At 31.4% G+C, this 25,657-nt stretch overlaps 1 protein-coding gene and 1 long non-coding RNA gene across 3 annotated transcripts; both read right to left on the bottom strand.

Annotated features, from left to right (window-relative positions):
* Positions 1-4,326: 4,326 nt before the first annotated feature.
* LOC124914919 (omega-6 fatty acid desaturase, chloroplastic-like) lies at positions 4,327-9,578 on the bottom strand. 2 transcript variants are annotated; one of them, XM_047455551.1, is made up of 11 exons: positions 9,376-9,578; positions 9,234-9,294; positions 8,995-9,162; positions 6,136-6,209; positions 5,922-6,065; positions 5,700-5,851; positions 5,505-5,609; positions 5,236-5,413; positions 4,954-5,072; positions 4,714-4,828; positions 4,327-4,636 (listed from the first exon to the last, which is right to left on the bottom strand). In XM_047455551.1, the coding sequence occupies exons 1-11, from the start codon at positions 9,412-9,414 to the stop codon at positions 4,475-4,477; spliced, it is 1,317 nt and encodes a 438-aa protein (XP_047311507.1). In that variant the 5' UTR covers positions 9,415-9,578; the 3' UTR covers positions 4,327-4,474. The 2 variants fall into 2 exon arrangements, with proteins under 2 accessions (XP_047311507.1, XP_047311508.1); XM_047455552.1 differs by lacking the exons at positions 4,327-4,636; positions 4,714-4,828; positions 4,954-5,072; ... (3 more) ...; positions 5,922-6,065; positions 6,136-6,209 and adding exons at positions 7,105-7,417; positions 7,495-7,609; positions 7,735-7,853; ... (2 more) ...; positions 8,482-8,633; positions 8,704-8,847 and having other exon boundaries at positions 8,921-9,162.
* Positions 9,579-13,804: 4,226 nt separating this feature from the next.
* Positions 13,805-20,436, bottom strand: LOC124913792. Its single transcript, XR_007096776.1, has 5 exons — positions 19,870-20,436; positions 18,044-19,675; positions 15,044-15,167; positions 14,016-14,135; positions 13,805-13,938 (listed from the first exon to the last, which is right to left on the bottom strand). It is a non-coding gene; the product is annotated as an uncharacterized LOC124913792 (long non-coding RNA).
* Positions 20,437-25,657: the final 5,221 nt, after the last annotated feature.

The raw sequence follows: 25,657 nt of genomic DNA, 5'->3' as shown, positions 1-25,657 counted from the left end.
TTAAAAATGATAAATCAAAGGGTACAGTAAAGCTCAGAGAAAAGAAAGAAGCGAGTGCAGTAACATCTGCTTATGCTTTAGATGGTGAACTGACATATACTTCTAAATGTCAAAACTTTTGTCTTAGCATGTCTTTAAATGAAACAGCATGGATTGTTGACACATGTGCCTCATTCCATATTACTCCATACAAAGGTTACTTCCAGTCCTACAAAACCGGTGATCATGGTGAAGTTCGCATGGGTAACAGTGGTGTGTGCAAAATAATAGGTCTTGGTGATGTTAGAATAGAGACAAACATGGGTTGTTTCCTGACATTAAGATATGTAAGACATGTTCCTGACTTAAGAATGAATTTGATTTCTGTAGGTAAGCTCGATGGTGGAGGTTACCATAATGTTTTTAGTGGTAGAGCATGGAAGTTAATCAAGGGTTCCTTAGTTATAGAAATTGTGTTCCTTATACAAGATAAATTTGAAAATTGTATATGATGCAACATATTTTGTCGTGATGGAGTCATCTTGTGAGTTTTGGCACAAGAGGCTAAATCACATAAGTGAAAAATGGCTAAATATTTTGATAAAGAGGAATGAGTTGTCGAATCTCAAGGATGCTCATATTGAAAGTTGTGAGCATTGCTTGAAGGGTAAGCAACATATAGTCTTCTTCATTAAGTCGAAGGTGAAACTAAAAAAGGATGTTCCTGAACTGATCCATTCAAATGTTTGTGGTCCAATAAAGATTAAATCCATTAGTGGTGCTTCTTATTTTGTAAAATTCATAGACGATGCATCTAGGAAGGTTTGAGCCTATGCTATAAAGTTCAATGATGAGGTTGTAGTAAGGTTTGAGGTCTTTCACAATCTAGTTAAAAAAGAGACAGACATGAAACTAATGAGGGTGCGGTCAGATAATGGGGGAGAGTACATAGGCTCATTTGATAGTTATTGCAAAGAGCATGGTATTCTACATGAACAGACTGTGTCCAAGACTCCACAATAAAATGGAGTGGTAGAGAGGATGAACCGAACAATGTTGGAACATATGAGGATTATGCTCTCTCATGTCAGGTTGGCTAAGGATTTTTGGGATGAAGCCATGAGCACTATAGTGTACGTGATCAACTGTTCTCCCTCCAAACCATTGAATAATAAGTATGCAAAAAGCGTCTGGTCAGGTAAAGATGTCAATTATAATTATTTACGTGTTTTGGTTGTAGAGTCATTGTGCATGTTCCAAAAATGAGAGGTCTAAACTAGATGCAAAAACCAGACAATGCATATTTTTGGGTTATGATGATGAAAAGTGGGGATACAAGTGTTATGACCCAATTGCTAAAAAAAAGTTTTGAGAAGTCGAGATGTGGTATTCTTTGAAGATCATACTAGAATTTTGAAGATGGTGACAAACTTGATTCGCACATACTTGATCTTCTTGGTCTTGAGCTGTCTCATGTTGTTGAGTAGACAATGGCACATATAGCTTCAGACTCGGATAGTGATGATGATGTTCCTTAGGATCAAGTTGTAGGCCATGGAAATGATGTAGAAGCTGATCTTGGTGATAATATTGATGTTGATTTTGATGGAAATCAACAGATCAACAAACAGAGGTACTTAAGAGGTCTACTAGGGAGAAAAAATTCAAGTTCTAAGTACCCGACTATATGGTATGTTCTTTTAACTAATTATGGGGGAGCATGTATGCTATAAGGAGGCTATCGAGGATTCTCACAAGGAAGAATTACTAGCTGCCATGAATGAAGAGATGAAGTCATTGCTAAAAAATAGCACATATGAACCGGTGGAGAGACCAAAGAACAAAAAAGTATTACAAAATAAATGGATGTACAAGATCAAGTAAGAGGGTGATGATAACAAGCCAATATACAAGGCTAGGCTGGTTGTCAAAAGTTTTGACCAATGCTATGAAATCGATTATGATGAGATTTTCTCACTTGTAGTGAAGATGACTTTCTTTTAAGTAGTGTTAGGTCTAGCTGCTTGTATGGATTTTGAGGTTGAACAGCTTGATGTCATGACTACATTTGTCCACGGTATTTTGGATGAAGATATTTATATGGAGTACTCTGAAGATTATAATAAGAAATGTGAGAAAAGTAAGATGTGCAAACTTATCAAAAGTCTGAACAGTTTGAAGCAAGCACCAAACAGTGGTATCTTAAATTTGAGTCGTTAATGACCATCCATGGGTACATGAAAACATCTACAGATCACTGTATCTTTGTACAAAAGTTTGTTTCTAATGATTTTATTATACTTCTCCTATATGTTGATGACATGTTGATTGTAAGGAGAGTCAAACTCAAAATTACCAAGTTGAAAAAGGATTTGACCAAGTCTTTTGAGATGAAAGACTTGAGTCAAGCAAAACAAATTCTTGGAATGCAGGTCTGTTTCACATCTCATCATGACAAGAACACTTCTACTAACTTTCATAACTCCAACTTCAATAGTGTACTTGTACCATTTTGAATTGAGGGAATAAGAGAAATACTTTTTTTTTTAAATCAAGAACTCACATAATCAAGTGTTCAAACAACTCCATTAAATATCTTGATTTTTATTATTCTTATATCCATGACCATAAATGATAAATTATTTCTCATTAACACAACACTTTTGGAAATTGTATAAAATGTTGAAAACTAGTTCCGATTGGGACACATATGATCAGAATCGAGTATCCATTTATCTTGAAATCTCTCGTTGCAAACATAAGTCCTAAGGAGTTCACTGTCTTTAGTTTCAGCAATAATAGTTTCATCAAAAAAAATTAGGCGGTTTTTCAATCGAATTACCGTCACATTTTTACCTTTATTTTGTAGTTTTAAACACTCAGATTTTATGTGTCCTTAATTGTAAATCTTTCAAGATTTTCTTGACTTTGATGTACCTCTCTGAACACCTTTTGAACCCAATTTTTGATTTTTCTCGAAAAATAAGAATGAATAATAAGTTGTTTCATATCTTCCTTAGAGAATAATGTATCATAATAATAAAGATCATTTGTTGTAACAAAATCACGACTAAATAAAATAGTATCACGAAACGTGATGTACAATGAGGGCAACGAACAAAGTAGAATCAAAGCTAAATCTATATAATCATACTTGTATTTCCAAGACTTCCAAATCAACAACAACTTCTTTAAATGCCGATAAATTCTGTTGTAGAGACATACTTTCTGACATACAATAAAAATATAATTGATGTTTCAGATGCAACTTACTAGTAAAACTTTTGTCATACATAGATCTTCTAGCTTTAGTCATAACTCATCAGCACTCGTCTCATGTAGAATATTGTTCGAAAAATCAAGATGTATATGAGACATAACATTGCGATCCTTCCTTTTTTCTCTTTTACTGTCCACGAATTAAACATCGTATCAAACTCTAATAAAATTTCGTCCAAATCCATCTGAGTCAGTACAACTTACATTTTTACCTGGCATAGAAAAAATCTAGTGTTGCGATTCAACAACGGAATATCGTACTTCATACTTGATATCTCAAAAAAACAAATATAGTATGAGAACAAAAAAAGTTTAAGGCTTTGATATCAATTATTAAAAATAAATATGAATTGAGACTAATTAAGATAAAAAAGAGATGCAAATATTAATAATGTAACATGATAATAACCCAATATTTAAGTGAAACCCAAAACAAGAAAACCACGTGGTATGAAACTTTTAACTATGTTGTAAACACTATTTTATAATTTAGATATAAATGGAAAAAAATAATGACAAATATTATGTACATTTAAGATTTCTTTTAAGGTCTAACTTCTAAGTCTCGATCAAAAACCATCTCGAGACAATTTTTTTTATGTGAGATAATGACCTAATTTTGATAATCTGTTCTTCAAATCATAATTTACATAATGACCTAATGATTATCTCTTCTTCAAATCATAATTTACATATAGACCTAATGATTATCTCTTCTTCAAATCATAATTTACACCGCTTTAAATTTGGTGCACTTCCATTTCTTTCATCATTTTGAATTTCATTCTTTTAATCAAACTTTTGAACTTGCTCTCATATGGGTTTGATCACATTTCTCTTTGTTTCCGCACATTTAGAGTTTGTAGGGTTGTTTGTGGTTAATTATGCCAATTTCTATAATACATGAATAATCCACCATGTTATAAAATAAAATTGAATGATAAGAGTCATATTTGAGGAAATCCACCATTGGAACATTTCAATAACAAAGACCAATAAAAATAGTAAGATCATATGCAATCCTATAATTACAAAAATTGCAAGACGAATTCAAAACACAATACCTTCAAACCAAAAAGAAACATCTTTTAATAGTAAAATCAGTAAAGAATAGAATCATCAAATAATGCAATTTTGTTACATGAGTCAAAAGAATGCCAGTCAGCAGCATACAGTGTTAAAAAGATACAGCTCTCCAAAAGATATCTTTCTGCGATCAAGAATAATCAGGCATTGCCTTCTTCAAGAATGTTATTGGGTAAGATTCCTCAGGAACAAGTTCATCAAAAGGAACATAATTACGATCCTTATTGTAAACATGACAAACTGTCATGATTGTCTTCATCAGTCGCCAATTCCAACTAGCCTCGTTTAGATACTGTTGTTGAACAATACATCAACGACGGCGAATGAAAACTATGTACGAACAGAGAATGTTGTAAAAGAAAAATGTACCTTTCCCCAGTTCTCTCTAAGAGACCGATGAGCTGCCCTTAAATTGTAACTTGGTATCCTTGAAGAAATATGGTGAGGGATATGAACATTGATATCATGGCAAAGGATCTCTATCCTGTTATCCACTAAACACTTTCAGAAAGACAAATGATCTCATATTGATTTACCCTCTCAAATGAGAATGTCACATTCAGGTTTTTTCAATCAAGAAACTTTTAGTTTGAATTGAACTTGCATTACCAAGTAGGGTAGTCGCAATGCACAGTCCCATTGAGCTGCGCTTGAGCTGCATTCCACTCGTCTTGAAACTTAAATGGTATATGTGGAGCCGTGTGGTGGACCATTGTGAAAGTGCTCATCTATATGTTAAACCAAACCAAGTAATTATTTTCAGTTATATACAAGTGTTCATTTGCAGCTTGTGAATATAAAGTCTGGAAAAGAAAGAAATGAATGAATCTATGGTTTAAAAAAATAAAAAGCAATGGAGTAAATAAAGATGAATTAATAGTTAATACTGACCCAAAAGTGATAACCCAACCATGGAATTAACCAGAACTTGATCCATCCAATAAATCCGGCCTTGGAGATAATCAGTGGCCACCCAATAGCCATAAATGCGAAAACACAAGCCAAGCTAATCTGCACCCTTTTTACTTCATTTTGTCTGAACTTCTTTGTATCGAAGTGCCAAATCAACCTATATTATAATTATACATTTAATCATTTATACTATAAAACATTGCATCAAAAATCGGAAATCAGATTCAACTTTTTATTATTCTAGTTACCAATGACCAATAGACAACAGAGGCCGAAATGGACCATAACCGTATATTATTGACTTGCGTATTTTCTCTTCCCAAACTGGATGCCATGCTGTATCTTCATTTAGCCTTTCAACAAAGACAAGTAAACAACAATCATTGTGAATGTCAAATCTACATGACAGACAGATTGTCTTTCAAAGGATTATTATGATTTACATGTTTGTCTTTGCATGATGTTGATCATGCTTAAAACGCCAAGGCTCATAAGGATATATCAGAGGCAGAAACGCCAGAGTACCCACAATGTCTTCAACTAGTTTGTTTTTCGAAAATGATTTGTGGGCGCAGTCATGTCCTATTACAAAGAACTCAAAAAGGAAAGAAAAAAAGTTTAAACAAAACAACAAAGAATCAATCAACTCGTAGAAATCAAATTACCCCTGTTATGGCAGTTCCTGTCCATGCCCAAGCTAACGGAAGCAAATACCAAGGAGATTTCGATATCATCAATATTCCCAAAGCATAGGAAGTGATAGAAATCAATACAGATTTCCATGCTTTACCATCATCTATCTCAAACACCTTGAACAAAATATCGAACCAATATCAGAATCGAAAGAATAGCAAGATTTTGCAACAATGAAGAGAATACCCTTTTGGGGAGGCTGGTGATAATGTCTTTCAAGGTGACATTTTCGGGAAGTGATTCTCCAATTTGCCTAAAACCATAATTCTCAGCTAATTGTTTTGATATCAATTATTGAAAACAGATATGAATCTGAGACTAATCAAAATAAAAAAAAAATATATGCAAATATTAATAAAGTAAACACGATAATAGCCCAATATTTACGTGAAATCCAAAACAAGAAAACCACAAACAAAGTATAAAACATTTAACTATGTTGTCAATAGTAGTTTATAATTTAGATATAGAGGGAAAAAAATAATGAAGACTATATATTTATAAGTCATATAACTATGCCTAAATGATTATCAAACATTTAAGATTTCTTTTAAGGTCTAAGCCTCATCAAAAACCATCTCGGGACAGTTTTTTTAAGCGAGATAATGACCTAATTTTGATAATCTGTTCTTCAAATCAAAATTTACCCCGCTTTAAATTTGGTGCAGTTCCATTTCTTTTATGATTTTGAATTCTATTCTTTTAATCAAACTTTTGAACTTGCTCTCATATGCGTTTGATCACATTTCTCTTTGTTTCCGCACATTTAGAGTTTGTAGGGTTGTTTGTGGTTAATTATGCCAATTTCTATAATACATGAATAATACACCATGTTATAAAATAAAATTGAATGATAAGAGTCATATTTAAGGAAACCCACCATTGGAACATTTCAATAACAAAGACCAATAATAATAGTATGATCATATGTAATACTATAAAAAAATATAAAAAAAACATAAAAAAAAAAAAAACTGATTAAGTATGTAACCCACAAACACACTTAACCATGCGCAGAATTTGTTGCCGCCTGACGAATTCGAACCCAGGAACTTAGGGTTAGTATTCACCTTTTATTGCCGCTAGGTTATAAATGGGGATCATATGCAATACTATAATTACAAGAATTGCGAAACGAATTCAAAAGAAAATACCTTCACAGCAAAAAGAAACATCTTTTAATAGTAAAATCAGTAACCAATAGAATCATTAAATAATGCAATTTTGTTACATGAGTCAAAAGAATGCCAGTCAGCAGCATATAGTGTTAAAAAGATACAGCTCTCCAAAAGATATCTTTCTGCGATCAAGAATAATCAGGCATTGCCTTCTTCAAGAATGTTATTGGGTAAGATTCCTCAGGAACAAGTTCATCAAAAGGAACATAATTACGATCCTTATTGTAAACATGACAAACTGTCATAATTGTCTTCATCAGTCGCCAATTCCAACTAGCCTCGTTTAGATACTGTTGTTGAACAATACATCAACGACGGCGAATGAAAACTATGTACGAACAGAGAATGTTGTAAAAGAAAAATGTACCTTTCCCCAGTTCTCTCTAAGAGACCGATGAGCTGCCCTTAAATTGTAACTTGGTATCCTTGAAGAAATATGGTGAGGGATATGAACATTGATATCATGGCAAAGGATCTCTATCCTGTTATCCACTAAACACTTTCAGAAAGACAAATGATCTCATATTGATTTAACCTCTCAAATGAGAATGTCACATTCAGGTTTTTTCAATCAAGAAACTTTTAGTTTGAATTGAACTTGCATTACCAAGTAGGGTAGTCGCAATGCACAGTCCCATTGAGCTGCGCTTGAGCTGCATTCCACTCGTCTTGAAACTTAAATGGTATATGTGGAGCAGTGTGGTGGACCATTGTGAAAGTGCTCATCTATATGTTAAACCAAACCAAGTAATTATTTTCAGTTATATACAAGTGTTCATTTGCAGCTTGTGAATATAAAGTCTGGAAAAGAAAGAAATGCATGAATCTTTGGTTAAAAAAAATAAAAAGCAATGGAGTAAATAAAGATGAATTAATAGTTAATACCGACCCAAAAGTGATAACCCAGCCATGGCATTAACCAGAACTTGATCCATCCAATAAATCCGACCTTGGAGATAATCAGTGGCCACCCAATAGCCATAAATGCGAAAACACAAGCCAAGCTAATCTGCACCCTTTTTACTTCATTTTGTCTGAACTTCTTTGTATCGAAATGCCAAATCAACCTAATATTATAATTATACATTTAATCATTTATACTATAAAACATTGCATCAAAAATCGGAAATCAGATTCAACTTTTTATTATTCTAGTTACCAATGACCAATGGACAACAAAGGCCGAAATGGACCATAACCGTATATTATTGACTTGCGTATTTTCTCTTCCCAAACTGGATGCCATGCTGTATCTTCATTTAGCCTTTCAACGAAGACAAGTAAACAACAATCATTGTGAATGTCAAATCTACATGACAGACAGATTGTCTTTCAAAGGATTATTATGATTTACATGTTTGTCTTTGCATGATGTTGATCATGCTTAAAACGCCAAGGCTCATAAGGATATATCAGAGGCAGAAACGCCAGAGTACCCACAATGTCTTCCACTAGTTTGTTTTTCGAAAATGATTTGTGGGCGCAGTCATGTCCTATTACAAAGAACTCAAAAAGGAAAGAAAAAAAGTTTAAACAAAACAACAAAGAATCAATCAACTCGTAGAAATCAAATTACCCCTGTTATGGCAGTTCCTGTCCATGCCCAAGCTAACGGAAGCAAATACCAAGGAGATTTCGATATCATCAATATTCCCAAAGCATAGGAAGTGACAGAAATCAATACAGATTTCCATGCTTTACCATCATCTATCTCAAACACCTTAAACAAAATATCGAACCAATATCAGATTAATCGAAAGAATAGCAAGATTTTGCAACAATGAAGAGAATACCTTTTTGGGGAGGCTGGTGATAATGTCTTTCAAGGTGACATTTTCGGGAAGTGATTCTCCAATTTGCCTAAAACCATAATTCTCAGCTAATTGTTTTCTGTAATCTACATTCTCTGTATCCTTAGGTGAATCTTCAGCAGCAAGAGGAACTGATGCTGCCACAGCTTTTATGATGAACTTGCAGCATCTCTGATATGTGATTTTCCTTATAGGTAAACTCCCCCACTTTAAATAACATTTCCCTAAACATGGAATGTAACTATGTAACCAACAACAACAACATTTGAATGGTTCGTGAGTTTGAAAAAGATACCTGATGTTTTAAATGTTGTAACTTTAAGGTTTTGATTTGGCCTTTGTAGGGCGCTCTGCCTCTGAATGAAAGTAGATGATATTCATAAGAATACAAACAAAATAGACAATGGAGAAAAAAGGGTTGATTCTTAAAGGGTTACCATGAGAAGAGAGCTGGTGTCTGCAAGTCTGCAAGCCATGGCGTGAAATGTGGAGCCACTTCGGGCAGCAGGAAAGCTCCGTCCTCACCACATTGTATGGCAATTGTGGACAGTGGAAGGATTGGATACAAGTTATACAATTGCGAAAGAGAGAGAATCACTCCAGCTTGATTATATGTGTGATTATGCGGGGAAGTTCATTTGAGTAGCCGCCGAATTGTGGGTCGAATGCTGTACTGGTGATGGAGGGTCCAGTTAGCTAGAGCCACAAATAATTAATTAATTTTATTTTTTTATAAATAATTAATTTTTATTAAATTAAATAAGAGATTACAAATAAAATATAACTAAGGTCTTGTTCGGATTGTGTTTTTAAAAAAACCTAGAGAGGGAAAAAGATAATGATTGGTGATGATTTTGAGGAGGTGATGATTATTTTTGGTAAAAAGACTTAAAAGGTATTGATACATATGAATAAAATAAAAAATAATAATTTAAAATAGAGGATATTTTAGTATTTTGGTTAATGAAATGAGTGATGTGGTTGTTGAGAAGTGATTGATTGGAAAATTGATTTGTAATGGGGCCTAAGGTTAAATAACAAAGATTTACCAATAATAAAAAATAAAAAAATTTAGTATAAATTATCTAACCAATTCCAAATGATTTCTTCAAAGTTACTACAAAGGCGAATTAATCTGAATTTCATAAAAATGAGCGATGAAGTAAAACAAGTTAAACAAATCAATTAAGTGATGTTGTAGCAAAAACTCTGAGCGGTAGTAAATTATATTTTTGTCCGAAAATTCGTAAGTAATGCCGAAAAAGTTCGGTCTAAATATAACTCATGGTTAAAATAGCGAGAAACTTATAATAATTATTAAAGAATATTTCTAAAAGCTTCTACATTAAAAGATGAATTTCAAAAACTTTTTATTAGAAAATAAAAAATAACTTGATAGTCGATACATGCTATCTATATTACGAATTGGGATCCCTATTGCCAACGGTCTCATGTGCCCTCTCAAATAGGGAGTAAAAATGTAAAAAAAAATAATCATTACACCATTTTCTTTGAGAGGGCATAGAAGTAGACGAAAACATACACGAAATCGTAAAATGATCATTAAAATTATTCAAGGAACACACCAAAATTGAAAATATTATTCAAATTATAAAAATCTGAAACGACAAATCCAATCCAGCAAAATAAAATACTGTACCGAACAAAATAAATACCAACTAAAATTTGAAGGGCAAGAAGACAAATAGAAACAAGATGGACTCTCATGCTAAATAATCCATATATGAGACATTAAGAATGATAATTTTTCAATTTCTCTTAATTAATTAATTAATTAATTAACAATATCAATTTATTAAAACTTATAAAATAAATTCATAAATATGTAACATTCAAAATTTATCTAAATTAAAGAGTTTTATTAAATGATATATTTATAGTTTAGATAATACGTTTAATTTTTAAAGTGTCTGAATTGTCGGGTCGAGAGTTGTGGTTAATTTGAATATATATATGTGAGAGTAAATGAATACTTGAGTCGGATTATGGGTTGACATACCCATAAACTTAAAACGGTTAAAAATAAAATTAAAAATGCTATAAATATGGTTCAAACTTGCAACTTAACAAAAACAAGTACAACCCTTTAACCAACTAGGCTAATAACACTTTATTTTTTAAATTCAACACCAAATTTGATGAACGCCGGACATTTATCAATAAAAGTTCAACTTTTTAACTAATTACTCTATTTATATATATATATATAATGATGCTTAATTTTTAAAGTGACCGGATTGTCGGGTCGAAAGCTGTAGTTAATTTGGATATATGTGTGAGAGTAAATGGATATTTGGGTCGAATTGTGGGTTGACACGCCCATAAACTCAAAACGATTAAAAATAAAATAAAAAATACTATAGGTAGGTATGGTTCAAACTTGCAACCTAACAAAAACAAATACAATCTTTTAACCAACTAGGCTAATAACACTTTATATTTAAAATTTAACACAAAATTTAATGAACGCAAAATATTTTAAGCATATAAGTTCAACTTTTTAACTAATTAATATATATATATATATATAATATAATGATGCTTAATTTTTAAAGTGTCCGGATTGCCGGGTCATTAATTTAGATATATGTGAGAGTAAATGGATATTTTGGTCAGATTGTGGGTTGACCCACCCATAAACATTTTTATCGTAATATTTTTTTTACGATTTTTATATTATTAGTCGTGCAAATGTACGGAATATATACTAGTTGTATTTAAAGTATTTAAAGATGTCTGGATTGTTTGGGATAGCTTGAAGCCTTGAACGATAATTAACCTATATGGTGAGAAAATCTTCTGTTCAAGCACTAATAAATATAAAGAAATAAATGTATAATATTACTAAAAAAATTATTTATATTTTATAATTTATAAAATAAATTTTTAATATATAAATATTTAAAAAATCAAATATTACGAATTTGATTTATTTAAATGTCTTAACTAAACTGGGAATGAATTTACCAAAATCAAATAGATTATTAATATAGTAAAAAAATGATAATAACTTAATTAAAAGAAATAAACTCTTATTTTAACCCAAAAAAATATAACTGTTTAAGTTCAACTGCCCTTCTTAACAGGTGACAAGTGACAACGTATTTTGAGTTAAAGATTTTAATATTCTTATTTAATACACCATATTCAAAAAAAATGTTACACATTTATGTTTCATATTACAGTCTCAATTTAATAAATAAACACATTTTATTTGGTGTAGAGATAGAATACCAAATAAATTTAATAGTTTATTATTTGACTACCAAAATATTATAGTCTAGTTTTTAATATGATTATCAAATATTAAACTATATCATGTAAATGAACAGTCACAGTAAAAAATCATTTTTTATTTTATTTTTCAGAGTAATAATTTAATAAATAATTTGTTACCTCCCTTCCAAGCTCATTTCATAGGTTCCATTATAACTTAATTATAATACTTCATAACTTAAATTAAATGATATTTTATTTATAAATAAGGGACTAAGTTAAATTGAAGTAAAACATTATAAACCTAATTCATTAAAAAATGTAGCTTCAATTTATATGTTCATACAAGAATATTGAGCTGCAACATTGAAATTCTAAAGAACAATTATAATGGTTTTATCTCAAGTTTTATTGGTTCATTTTTATTAATTCAGCTCGGAACTACTGATTTTTAAGTTCATACTAGATTATTGAGCTGAACTATTGAAATAACAATTGCCGAAAAACAATGTTTCATTTTCTTGTGGTACTTTTATTAATTCAACACTTGAAATGAACCAGTTTATTTTTCACTTTTTGATTGTCCTCGATGATAAAATTTTATTTAAAAACAAATGTGCATAAAACCTATACTTGATAAAAAGGTGACATAAGAATCTGGATGCTAGATGGGTGTAAGAAAATTTTATTGAATTTAAATTTTATTGATAAATTCATTTCAATAGTTAGGTATAGTTATCGTCAAAGTCATACTTAACGGTTGAATAAGTGAAATGTGAAAGAGCGGCAACGCAAGCTATTAGCAAGTCAGTTTGTCGAGTTTAAAGAGAAGGAACACACCTTACCTCATAATAGCTTATTTTATTGAAAATTAGTAAGTGAGCAATCTCAATTCGACCCTGAATGACACAGATGTAGATCGTGGACATGATTTTCGACCATAATGACACGATTTTTTTCCGTGGACATGGTTTTGGACCGAGGGCGGCATTTTTTAAACTGAAGTACGATATGATCGATTCTAAATTCGATCGATTACATTTAATCATATAATTAACTTAAATGTCCTAACCAGTTGATAATTCTTATCTCATAAATTTAGTGAATTCTTATATTTGTATGAATTATATGGGCAGAAATTTTAAACCATGCCCAAATAATTCTTACAAATATAATGATTTACTAACTTTACAATATAAGAATTATCAACCTATGTTTAATGCATATACCAACTAGTTAGACATTAGTTAAACATGACCAAAATCTCCTATCATTTCATGATGTCACTTCACTCTCCGAAATAACACTTGAACTCTATTATACTATAGAACATAAACCACCTCTAAAATATGATTATCCAAACTTCAATTGAAAAATAAAACTTGGGACTTAAAATTCAGATAAATAATTGAAAGAATTCTAAATCTCTTTAAATTGTTTCAATGACTAATGAAGAAAGAGTTGAAGATCGATGGGAAGCTTGCGTACTAGAAAACCGACATTCTTGCGACTCTAAGTGGATTTTTGTCCTAATCACGTATAGGAATTTGTACGTTGGACAAAAGAGCGAAGGAAAGTTTAACAATTCAAACCTTATTGATAGATGATTGAGAGAAATGTTTGCTTAATCTAATTTCTGTAAGGAATTGAAAGGAGAAGTTGTTACCTTGAGGTTGAAGTGGTTGTGGAGTCGATCACTCTTGCATTCCGTTTTACGCGTAAACACCAATTTTCTCGATTGTGGCAGCCATTTTTATCCTTTTCTGTTATGGTTAAACCAAAATATATTTCTCAATAAACTAATAAACCCTTTAATTTGTTTTCTAGAAAATGGATTTACCTCTAACTCTAGTGAGGCTCAAATCATCAGTTACGAAGACTTGTTCATCACATTGCTTGATAGCGAACTTTGAGAAAGATAAGCTTGAAATTTGAAGAAGAATAACGGTGGGGAAGTTTTCTGCAAGCTTGAAAAACAGGTTAAATTGAGAAAAAGAAAAAATAATGAAATAGAGAAAATGAAAGAGAATAGAGGGATGTGAGAATCGGGAAGAGTCGACGTTTATCTTTAAATCTGTTATAAAGCACATGATCAAATCGATGTCGTTTTGATAATGTGGAATAGAATGAGACAGGGTTTGTAACATGTGATTTGAACCCTTGTTCTTTCCCCATCCCATATTCTAATTCTTTTACAAAGTTAATGTTCCATGATCATGATAAAGTACTAATTAGAATAAGAGCAAAACTTAGCTTAGATTAATTAAAAAATCATCCATCAATAACCCAAAAAGAATAATATACCATATCATTCATCAACTAGATGAAACAAATCAAAAAGAAACCAACAGCAACAACAAATGAAAGATAATGTACTGAAACATATATAGTCTTAAGTTCGATTCTCACTAAGAACGTCAAGTTGAAATGAAGAACCATGACTTTAACGGTATGGTAACTTCTTAAAATAAAATAAAAAAGAAATACACAACTGGTATTATGGACTCCTGCAAAATCTCCACAATACTTCACATTTGGACAAAGAAATCTCAATTGATTAATATTAAAGACAAGAATCCAAAGTAATAGGGACCTGAAGAAGGACTTTTCTTTTTCACACTTTCACATGAATTCTATCAAATTATGGTAACCAAAATGCATTATCGAAGCTCCAAATCTTATAAAAGTTATTGCATAATTTTTCAAGATATATTCCAAATAGAAGAGAATCCTAAAGAAATTCATTTTTTCAAACAAACTAGAAGACACAGAGAGTCTAGCTACTTGGATAACTCAATTGGAAAACAAAGAAAAACTAGCTAGTATGATCACTGTCACTAGAATGAACTGATTAATGAACCAGTTTACCTTTTTAGTTAAGACTTGAGAGGTTTACAAATATTGCATATGCCCAGATGAGATATCATTCCATGGTAAGAAATCACAGTGAGATCAAAGAACATGAATTCATTATAGAATGGTCAATGCTGTCCTGAAAATTAAAAATAGCAGATAATAAACCCATTAATTGATATGAGTTTTACAATTCTTATCTTGAAATTTAACTTTATTTGGCTGTGTAATACAATCAATCAATGGCTCCACCAATCTATCTGTTGGCATACAAACTAACAGAATCAACATTTTTGAACAAATAAATAATAAACAGCTTGTATTAAATCATAGCATCTGAGTTTAGATGCGGTGCTAAGATGTCCAAAATGGAAAGAAAAAAAATACACATCACATAAAGTCACAAGATTCATGATAAAAGGAAAGACAACAAGAAAGAGGAGAAACAACAAATTAATCAAAGTAGATCCTTAAGATTCAAATGATGTCATACTCATAAGTCATAACCAAACTTAAAGATGTTTCTTAAGGAAGGTTCAACAAAACTATAAATGGGAGTGTTTATAAAGCAATGAGCAAAATAAGTAATGTGACTATTGTCTTCTATGGGTCAGAATGAAGAAAATAAAGAGAAGAATTGCAAAATTAAAAGCCTTAAGAGGCCTCAAGATTTGGAATGTTGCAATGAATGAGTAAAATTGAAATAACACTATCATCCAATTCATTCCCTCACAAAAAGGCATTCACTTCAAAGTTAATTTTGATTGCTATGATAGGCTCTCTCAAGATCAGTAAAGGGACAACTTGTGTGCTTGATATATGGCTCTCTCAACATACATCTTTATCTTTTACCTCATCCTGATAAAGTTGGACACAAAGTGAAAGCCTTGATGGTGAACTTTCCTTGGAACTACAAATCTTCTAAATCTCAATCTTAGTTAGGTGGGAAGAAAATAAACAAGAACATATATGATACAAACTGTAATTTGGGTTTGTAGAATATAATATTTTTGTTTTGAAACTTGAAGGACATATTAAATCAAACAATAAAGGAAAACAAATGACACTTTGCTTTGGTCATCATGCATTCCTTTGAAATCCCACATAACTCATTCTCAATTTTGTTACAAAACTACCTCAAATGCACATCATACCTAGAAGATACATTTTTTTTAATGTAGGATGCTAGCATGACCTTCCATCTCCCACCATCATGACACTCATTTCAACTTAAAACGTTCTAATTGAGAATCAAACTCGTGACTTTAAAATCACTATTGTCACTTAAACTACCACAGTGGTACATAACTGAGACACGACTCTGAATGCATGTTCCCTTTACCAAAGATCAACCCCGAAGGAACAATACAATATGCCACAACATACAAACTCTTGACAAAATATTTTGCCATGATGAAATCATCCAAAGTGAAAAATGTTGCTTCAAGTGATCATATGGTAAACGAAATAAACTTGAGATTTCATCACCTAATTTTGACTTCATTCGAAATCAAATCCATTGTTTGATCAAATCAAGCCTAAATCTTCCTGTAGAACTTTGATTTACTTGCCAAACTATTATTCAAATAATTAGTTGGACACATGTCCTCATGTGAATAGTGTCCTTGAAAACCCTAATCTGTGTACCATATCAAAATACTCCATATGGGTTAGGGTCAAAGATTTAGTCATTATCAATATATCCATTCTCACCAAATTGTTTTGGAGATTCATACACAAGAAGAAGAGGTAAGGTAATAGTTGCATAATTAAAATTCAAAACAAAGGAAAGTGATTAGTTGTTGAATAATTTGATCCCCGCGTGATCGTGGCATGTGGTAAATCATTTCTAATGTGTTTGATGTTCATATCTTCTCTTCACAATTAATGGTAAGATCCCATTTTTTGAAAAAGAGAGAAAATTTTAATTGAACAGGAAAGACATGCAGAGGGAAGGTAAGTTCATCTCCTTGAGGGATATTGTCTTGATCTTTCATGGAGAACCAAGTGTTATAAAACCACCAAAATGATTGGAACAAAATCCATGGAGGAGGACCATAGTGATCACCCAGAAAGCATGTAAACTTGTGCAACAAAGTAGGCCATCTAGCTAGTAAACAAGTTCTTCGATCACCTTTCCTCCTTGGAAGTAACCACAATGTTTATAGCAAGCTTGTCCAAATAAAAACAATAGCAAGAAAGATAAGGGGAAGGAAATGAGACATTACCTCTTTTCATTCCAAAAATTAAAGGAGATCTTGTCCCTAGGGGCCTATTTAAAGACCTGATTGGAGAGGGAGGAGCAACTATAATTAACCTTTGACTAATTGATGTTCTTGTGCCATTTTGACTCCATAACCTTACTATTGCAACTGTCATTTATTTATATTTACAATACTTCAATTACTCTTAATTACCCTACTTTTAATTTTCTTTCCTAATATACTAGTTAGTTTTATTTTGTTTGAGATGGAACATTTTTTACAAGGGAAGGAGATGGAACTCTTTTTCTAATACCATTCATTCACTATATTATTATTTATTCATTTTTTAGAGTAAGACTTTTTTTATTAAGTGACAATCCCGTGAAGATCACATATAGACGTAGACCAATATTATGAATCATTACAAACCAAGTTATGACAAGAACGGACAGAAGTTTAGCACAATAGCGTGGAACATTCACTATATAGTTAATGAAACATCTTAAGAGTTCATAACATCAAAGTTCCACAATTTGAGGATGAGATCAGAAAAAAAAAAATCAAATAATTCACATGCCGCACAACCAATATGCAAAAATTTAATGTGCATTACTCAATTTCATATGCCTTAATGATTAGTTCAAGAAAAGAAGGCTTATATTTTACTTCTTTTTTAACTTACTACTCGCATGAAATGGAAAAGCAAGTTGGGAGAGATTGTAAGTAGTCATTCAAAATACAAACATAAGAAACAAAAAAGAGAATAAGAAAATCAAAAGAAGAAAAATAATGATTACAAGAAGAAACTTACTCAGTGTCCCGTCAAATCTGTAAAATTCTCCCATAATTTTGTACCAGGATCGATGCCAAACCGTGGAGTGTCAAATCACAAAATTTAAGATCTAAATCATCATATTTGTCAAGATTGACTTAAGACAATTGTTATTGATTATCATTAATAACTTGAGAAATCAAAAGGACCCAGACATATATGAGAAGGACAATGATTAATCAAGAATAAGAAACTAACATATGAAAAAGCTTTTGAGGTTTTGGAGCATTTAGTTTTTACTTTGACGATTTATGTTTGTACTTTATTAACTCTTGCCAACTGACGTCCACCTCTTGATGAACGAAAAAAGGACTCATTTTCTTCAAAATATATGAAAAGGATACAACATACCATATAATAGGTGGCTTAGAACTACACCAACTGCATCCATGAAACTCCTTCATTTGTATAATTTCACCATATTGTAAAACCTCTAATAATAACGACATAAAAACATGAACCCAATATGTAGCTCAAGTGTAAAGTTTGCAGAAATCAAATATCGGGTTTAAATTGAAGTGGGGTTAATGCTAGTTTCCTAGATTCAAAAATAAAATCTACACAAGTACATGCTAATGCAAAAAATAAATAAATAAATAGTCCCTTGTTGTTCAAAGTTGGTCTGATAATTGCTAAAATTTCTAAATCTGCAACACTTGTTTCCTTAATTGTCTAATAACATACACAGTCATTGGTAAATAAACAAACAGTTATAACAGGCAACAGTTAGATAGTCAGCCTTTTAAGAGATGAGAATAATTAAAAAAACTCATTTACTCTTGTACTTTTTCAATAAATAAAATAAATTCCTCTTGTAGAGACAACAAATTCGATGTATATATTTAAACACTGTGGCCTACACAGGTAGAACTAGAGTAATGAATCTGCTAACCTTGAGCTGTAATGGGAATCCCTCTTCTTCCATTTGGGACATTTTAGATCTGATTGAAGAATCCATTGCAAAATCAAACAATCCAGAAACATTAACCACATAAGATGCGTTTTTGCTGGCTACTAATTCTATTATTTGATGTATAACATAAGATTAATGAAATGGAATATGATAGATTAATTTCAATATCACAAAAACTCCTCAAATAGATGGATTAATTCGATCAATGATCATCATCAACAACTGCTTGTGGTGATTGATTACCCAATAGATACAAGAAAGTTTATTAAGCAAGCTTCTATAAATTTAGCAAATCATGACAGTTCTAGCTAAACATACTTGATTTCTTTCATCACTTACATCTCATATCAGCAGTCTGTAATCGAATAAATATATGCCTACATATGGACCACCATTAATATGGAAACTAAAAAGTAAAAACCCAGATGACAGACTACTAATAGAAAGAGAGAGAGAAAAGGAGATGAACAGTTTCAATAAAGAAAGAAATCGAGAGTGCTTGATATGGTGTGTATATATATATATATAAATATATTTGCAGAAGAAGATTTATTTAATTTTTCCGTTAAATCAGCACAGTGATCAGGCGTACCTTTCCAAACCCACATCGTTCCTCTCCCCAAGCACGGATGCATAAAAAGTCACGCTTCTTTCTTCTTCATTGCCTTATCACCATCATCATCTTCCTAATAATAATCCTATTAAGGCAAACATAATAACACAAGTAAACGAAAACTACAGACAAGTTTATGGAGAGAGATTGAATGAGCACAAAAAGAATGACAGATTTAGCTTATTCACAGCGCATAAACAGATTGAATCGACTGTGAAATTGTGAATAGGATGTTACAGATACGTTTTTGAGCTGTGTTAATATGAAAAAGAAACGCACCAGAGATTGATGAAGGAGGTAGCGTGAGGCGTGAGAGATGGGAAGCAGAAAAGGATGATGATGGCAGGCAGGCAGGCAGGCAGAATTAGCTAGCGAGCAAGCAGACTGACAGAAGAGTAGTGAGCACACAGCACAATGGTATAGATAATCTCGAATATACACTTACTGCGGTGTGCTCACTCTCTTCTGTCAGTCACTCATCCTTTCCACCTCTCTCTCTCTCCCGATTTCAGCCAGAAATTCTTCTTCGTCCTTATCCATCTACACTGCGCGCGCGCATACATGTAAAAAGCCATTATGCAGAAAATTACACCAGTGAGTCAGATCTGGACAGACAGACAGACAAACGCTAGTATTAACGTGAAGATGGATCGATCATCATTTCCCTATAGGGAAAGATGAGTTAGGGTTTCTAGCTTCCGTCTCTATCAAACTGCTGTTGCTTCTGCTGCTTAATCCGGTTGTTGATCTCTTTTCTTATGTGTGCAGTTTTGAGATGAATCGTTTTGCGAGCCATGGAGTGAAGTCGCCGGATTCGCACGACGGCGGCTGGAGTTTTCCGGTGATGATGAGTAACGAAGGCATGAGGAAATAAGATCAGACTTTCTTTCTATATATGAAGAACATTATATTTAATATATTTATTTATTTATGTGAATTATTATTCTAGAAAAAAGATTTTGGCCCACCATTATTACACGTGATCTCAAGAGCGAACGGATCGTGCCACGACAATCCCTTCCATCTTTTCTTCTATGCAACTATTCACTTCGAAGACTTGTTTGATTTAAAATTATTTGTAAAAAAACTAATTATTTGAAATCTTATTTGATGTAATAATTCTTTTTTGAAATTCAAAAAATCATATCACAAAAAACTCATCAACCTAGTAAGAATTGATCAAATGATCATAGATTTGATTCCATCTGAAAGTCCTATAAATTGAAGCAGCCTAAAGTCATAACCGTAGGTGTCAAACTTAGGAATGGCAATGGGGCGGTTCGGGCCCCGTTTTAATTTCGGGAATTTTTTTAATACCATCCCTGTCCCGTTCAGTTTTTTTCGGTTTCGAGGAATTCCGCGGGACACCGTTAATATATTTTTTTAAAAATAAATAAATATAAATTATACAATAAAATTATATAAACAAATTTTTTAATATAATAAATATTGTAATATATTAAAATTTTATATTATTATAAAGAAATAACTTAACTACTTTTATAAAATATAGTGAATAAATAAATATACTAGTGATTTAATATATTTAATTATGTTTATGGTGTTCAGGTGAAATCGGGGCGAAATCAGGGCGGGAGACACAAATACCATCCCCACCCCATCTCCATTCGGTTTCGGGGAAAAACCGTCCCAAACGGGACATTTCAGTTCGATTTTCGCAGGACGGTTTTAAATTAACCTCCTTAGTCAAACTAGTTCTATTTAATTTAAAAAAAATTATACCACACTAAAAAAGATTGTTTGATTATTGGGTTATTTAGATTATATTTAAATCATCTTTATCGCATCATATATTCTTAGTTTTTGTATGCAATTGTTATTGAAAAGTTGATTGGTTGGTTTTATCATATGATTACTTATTTCTTGTCATAATTCATATAGAAAATTCAACTTAAAGGTGAATAAATTAATGGATTAATTCGTCAAAATTGCACTTAAATAATTTTTAATTTGTTTAAATGTAATGTAAATTAATTTTAAAACCTAGAACCCGAGAGAATCTAAGGTAGGCAATTTTAATAAATATTTAATTACACCTTAAATTAGTTTTGTTCTTACTAATTAGGGATAAATTTATAATGTGTTAGATTTTAGGCTTGTAATACCATATGGTTTAAAATTAGTTTTATTTTTCTTTCTTTTTTATTAAGTATCATTAGGTTGACAGCATGTTCATTTAACTTGTCATAAAAAAGATAATAAATATATATTCATTAGAGAAAAGAAGAATTAATAATTTTAAGTTTAATTATATTTACATATTAATTAAAGAAAAGAAAATTAAAAATTTTAAAAATAATTTATTTTAATTTTAATCTAAGTAAAAGTTTATATTGATTGACAACCCTAATTTATCATAGTTGTCCTATTGTATTTCCTATGTTCACTCCTTAAACTAAAGTTGTAATTATGAGACATATTAGTAAAAAACTTATAATTTAATTTTTTATTTTTTTTAAAAATGTCTATGTATATTGTCAATGAAAAAAACACATCGAAGAGCATTACTTGAAAATAAAAAATAAGATACAAATAAAACTTAATAAGTTATTGAGTTCGTAAATCCTCAAGAATAACGATTAACTCCCCGACAGACTCTACTGTCTTTTCTGAACGAATCTTATAAAACATCATAATACGATACGTATCAGACGACTACGATCATTAAAAGTCGACGATTTCTCCAACCAGATAGTTCATCAAAAAATAAATGAGATGGTAACTCAAATATGTAGGTCTGTCATATCATGTGCACCATTCCAAACTTCTCAGCAACTACATAAAAACTCGGACATTACCCAATGAATTTCAGTAATACTACGTACACAAAATATTCCAAATATTAGTCGCCCATCAACCATGCAAAAGTAAGTGAGTTGTCGATTCAACATTTTCTTGACACATACGACAACGACTAACCATAATACAACATTTTTTTCATGTATATATCATATGTTAGAATTCCACCATGAATAATTCTTCATCCAAAGAACGAGATATTAAATAAAATCTTTGACTCCTAAAGTTTTTCCCAACACAAATAATATGGAGTCATCTTAACGAATAATTTTTAACAATGCCCACATAAAAACTATTCATATTTTGTCAACGCGTAATATTTTGTTTAGACGATGACACTTATTTGTGTTCTATCAAAAGTAAAACTCTATTATGGTATGAAGTCTTCGTAATGTTTAATCTCTTTGTATATCTAATTCGCATAACGAAACCACTAGACCGATGATCAAACATATATTTTTAATTGTGACATTTCTACATATTACAATGAAAGCAAGCTCAAGATACGTCGTAGCTAAACTTTTAACACTAAAACAAATGTTCAAAATCATTTTTACGAAGAACTGAGTTTTTTTTAGGATTTAAGTTAAATATTAAAAAATTATATATTTTACAATATGATTCCCTCACCAAATTCTTTCGCCTAATCATTTCTCATATATATATATATATATATATTTAATGAATTAATTATTTAATTTTAAAGAATAGATGATATGATAAGAGGTTTTTTTAAATAATTCAAATAAAATCACATCATAAAAGATTTATAGTATTTTTTATTTTGTAAAAATTTAGTTTTTTATTTTGTTTTTAGATTTGTTTATTGTATATATTATTTTTTAGATTATAAGTATTATTATATATAGATATAAAATTATTATTCAGATTATTTCAAATAGCTATATTTTTACATACATTATTATTTTAATTTTTATCAAACATAATAAATATAAATAGTTTTGAATAATGATTTGTTGGTAAAATAATATCTTTATATTATTTTTTTCTCTTAAAAAAGTTCTTTATATAAAACCATTATTGATACTTTTAGGATATGTAGACTTCGATAAAAAAAAAAAATTATTATTTTTCAAAATAAAATATTTGTATAAAAAGATGAGAGAGGAGGTAAAGCCACACTTTCAAAATATATATTTTCAGTCTATCTTGCTTAGATGGGTATGTTATTCCAGACTACTGCTGGTTTTTGGTGAGCATGAGTGTAGTGCGATTCAATTGGACGGACAAGTGAGTTATATGTATGTGATATTGAACATTGTGAGAGGGACATGGAGTCAAGGTCATACCAGTTATTGGTCTTCAATCGGGTTTCTCATCATCCCTAAGGAGTCTCATGTGTCCGGGTCTAGGGAGGCTATGCGTTGTATTATTAATTTAATAGAGGGAAGGCTCCAGAAAGTGACCAATCCTCGACTAGACTCTGTTTCTTGAACCAAATGAGAGAGAGGTCTTTGGTTGGCACACAACTTAGGCACCAGACTAAGCCCGAAGTGGTGCGGTCAGAACTTCGTGCGGCCAAAACTCAAACCTTTGTAGTACGTAGTGGTAGGCGTCGAGAGGCGGGCTCTTTGGGCAGACTAGACGAAGACGGTTCACGTCGAACTCAAATCTTTTGAATTTCAAACGTTAGAGGCATGCCGGGAGTTATAGCTATCTCGGAAATAAAGAGAAGGGAAAAAGGCAATTGATGTAGACTTGATCCAATTAAAGCTATTACGCTGGGATCTTCGGACGTCAGCTTTGAACTAAGGGCGTCTTGAACTCGAACTTAATTAGGGCGTCTTTTGGTATGACTTCAATTATTGAGGAAGATATGTTGCTCTATGGAACAAATTTAAAACAACATTTATCATGTCAATTTATAAGTGTATTAGACTCTTAATCGATGAAGGAATATGTTGACTCATTAATGGTTAGTCGGTTAATATTGAGAATCAATAGGTTGGTGTGCCCGAACACATCATAAGACCTCACATAGATAGGATGGTACATGGATTCAATTGTTTAAAATGTCAACGAATATTTGAAATCATGATCTTCTTAGTCGGGCAGGTATTAACTTGGGGGATTTATTGAGCTCGATGAGAACACATAGTTATTACTGAAGGAAATATGTCTTTTAATTTAATGTGCAATGACTAAACCTGGATAGGACAATTAACAGTGATAATTTAATTCGATTGGGTTAGGAGTCGCAGTGCTTTGTTAAAGTCAACTACGATTAATGGGGTTAAACCCATAACTATTATAATTGAGTCATATGAGGTCACACACTTAGAGTTGGCAGAATAGATTAATGGAAATGAAATCCAATTATTAATAATATATTAGATATTATTAATAATTAGAAATAATATTTTATTTATGAAATAAAATAATTAACCATGGTAAATTGATTATGAAAACGTGACATATCAAATTAATTATGAATATAATGATTTGAAATATATTTTATTTAGGAAATAAAACGTTTATCATAAATATTAATTGCAAAACGGAGGAATGTCAAAAGATGGTCTTTTGGTTTTCTTTTGCCCTGACTCTCTAATTTAATCGCTTAAAATAGGGATTTGGGAGAGGGTGCATAGGGGATTGAAAAACTCATTTTTTTTCTCGTAAACAATAAGATTGCTTTTGTTGTTCTTTCGTCCTAGCAGTCGAAGTCAACTGAATCTTGACAAGCTCGTGTGGACCAACTAGAAGAGCAACATGTGGGTGCTCTCATCCTTTATACTACAAGATATACCGAATTCATGCATCAAAGGTATCACCTTTTCGATAACACTTTTAATCGCTAGATGCATGAACATCCTGAATAGATGTTAAGATAGGATCTTATTTTCCGCAACATACATCTAATGAATGTCTACAATTGCAGGAGACCAACTGAGTTAGAATTATGGTGCATCACTCAGATTCACATATTTATTACTCGAAATCTATATGTGTTGATAATAGAACACGAGTGTATAAGGTGATGATATGACCTAAACATCCTATTGTCGCATCTCCTTCATCGTGAACAAACACATCGAATTCACATTTGTTGGAGTCATCGACTTCATTTAGAAAAACGAGCGAGTCAGTGATAACAATATTTTACGTTGATTAAATCTGTTATAACATTATTTAACGTTGATCAGATATGTATGACTATCTTTACGAATGTTGAAAGGTTAGTTGTTGAGATGACATATTCGAAGAGAATGGGTAACTTCCTTTT

This window comes from Impatiens glandulifera, chromosome 9 (genome assembly GCF_907164915.1).
Source record: "Impatiens glandulifera chromosome 9, dImpGla2.1, whole genome shotgun sequence".
Classification (NCBI taxonomy): domain Eukaryota; kingdom Viridiplantae; phylum Streptophyta; class Magnoliopsida; order Ericales; family Balsaminaceae; genus Impatiens; species Impatiens glandulifera.
This window is presented reverse-complemented; position numbering and strand designations above follow the sequence as displayed.

Coding starts and splice junctions, on each gene's coding strand:
- LOC124914919 (XM_047455551.1), bottom strand. CDS start 9,414: ATGGCTTGCAGACTTGCAGACACCAGCTCTCTTCTCATG. Junction 5,852..5,921: donor CAGGAACTGCCATAACAGGG/GTAATTTGATTT, acceptor TTCCTTTTTGAG/TTCTTTGTAATAGGACATGA. Junction 5,610..5,699: donor CATCATGCAAAGACAAACAT/GTAAATCATAAT, acceptor CTTTGTTGAAAG/GCTAAATGAAGATACAGCAT.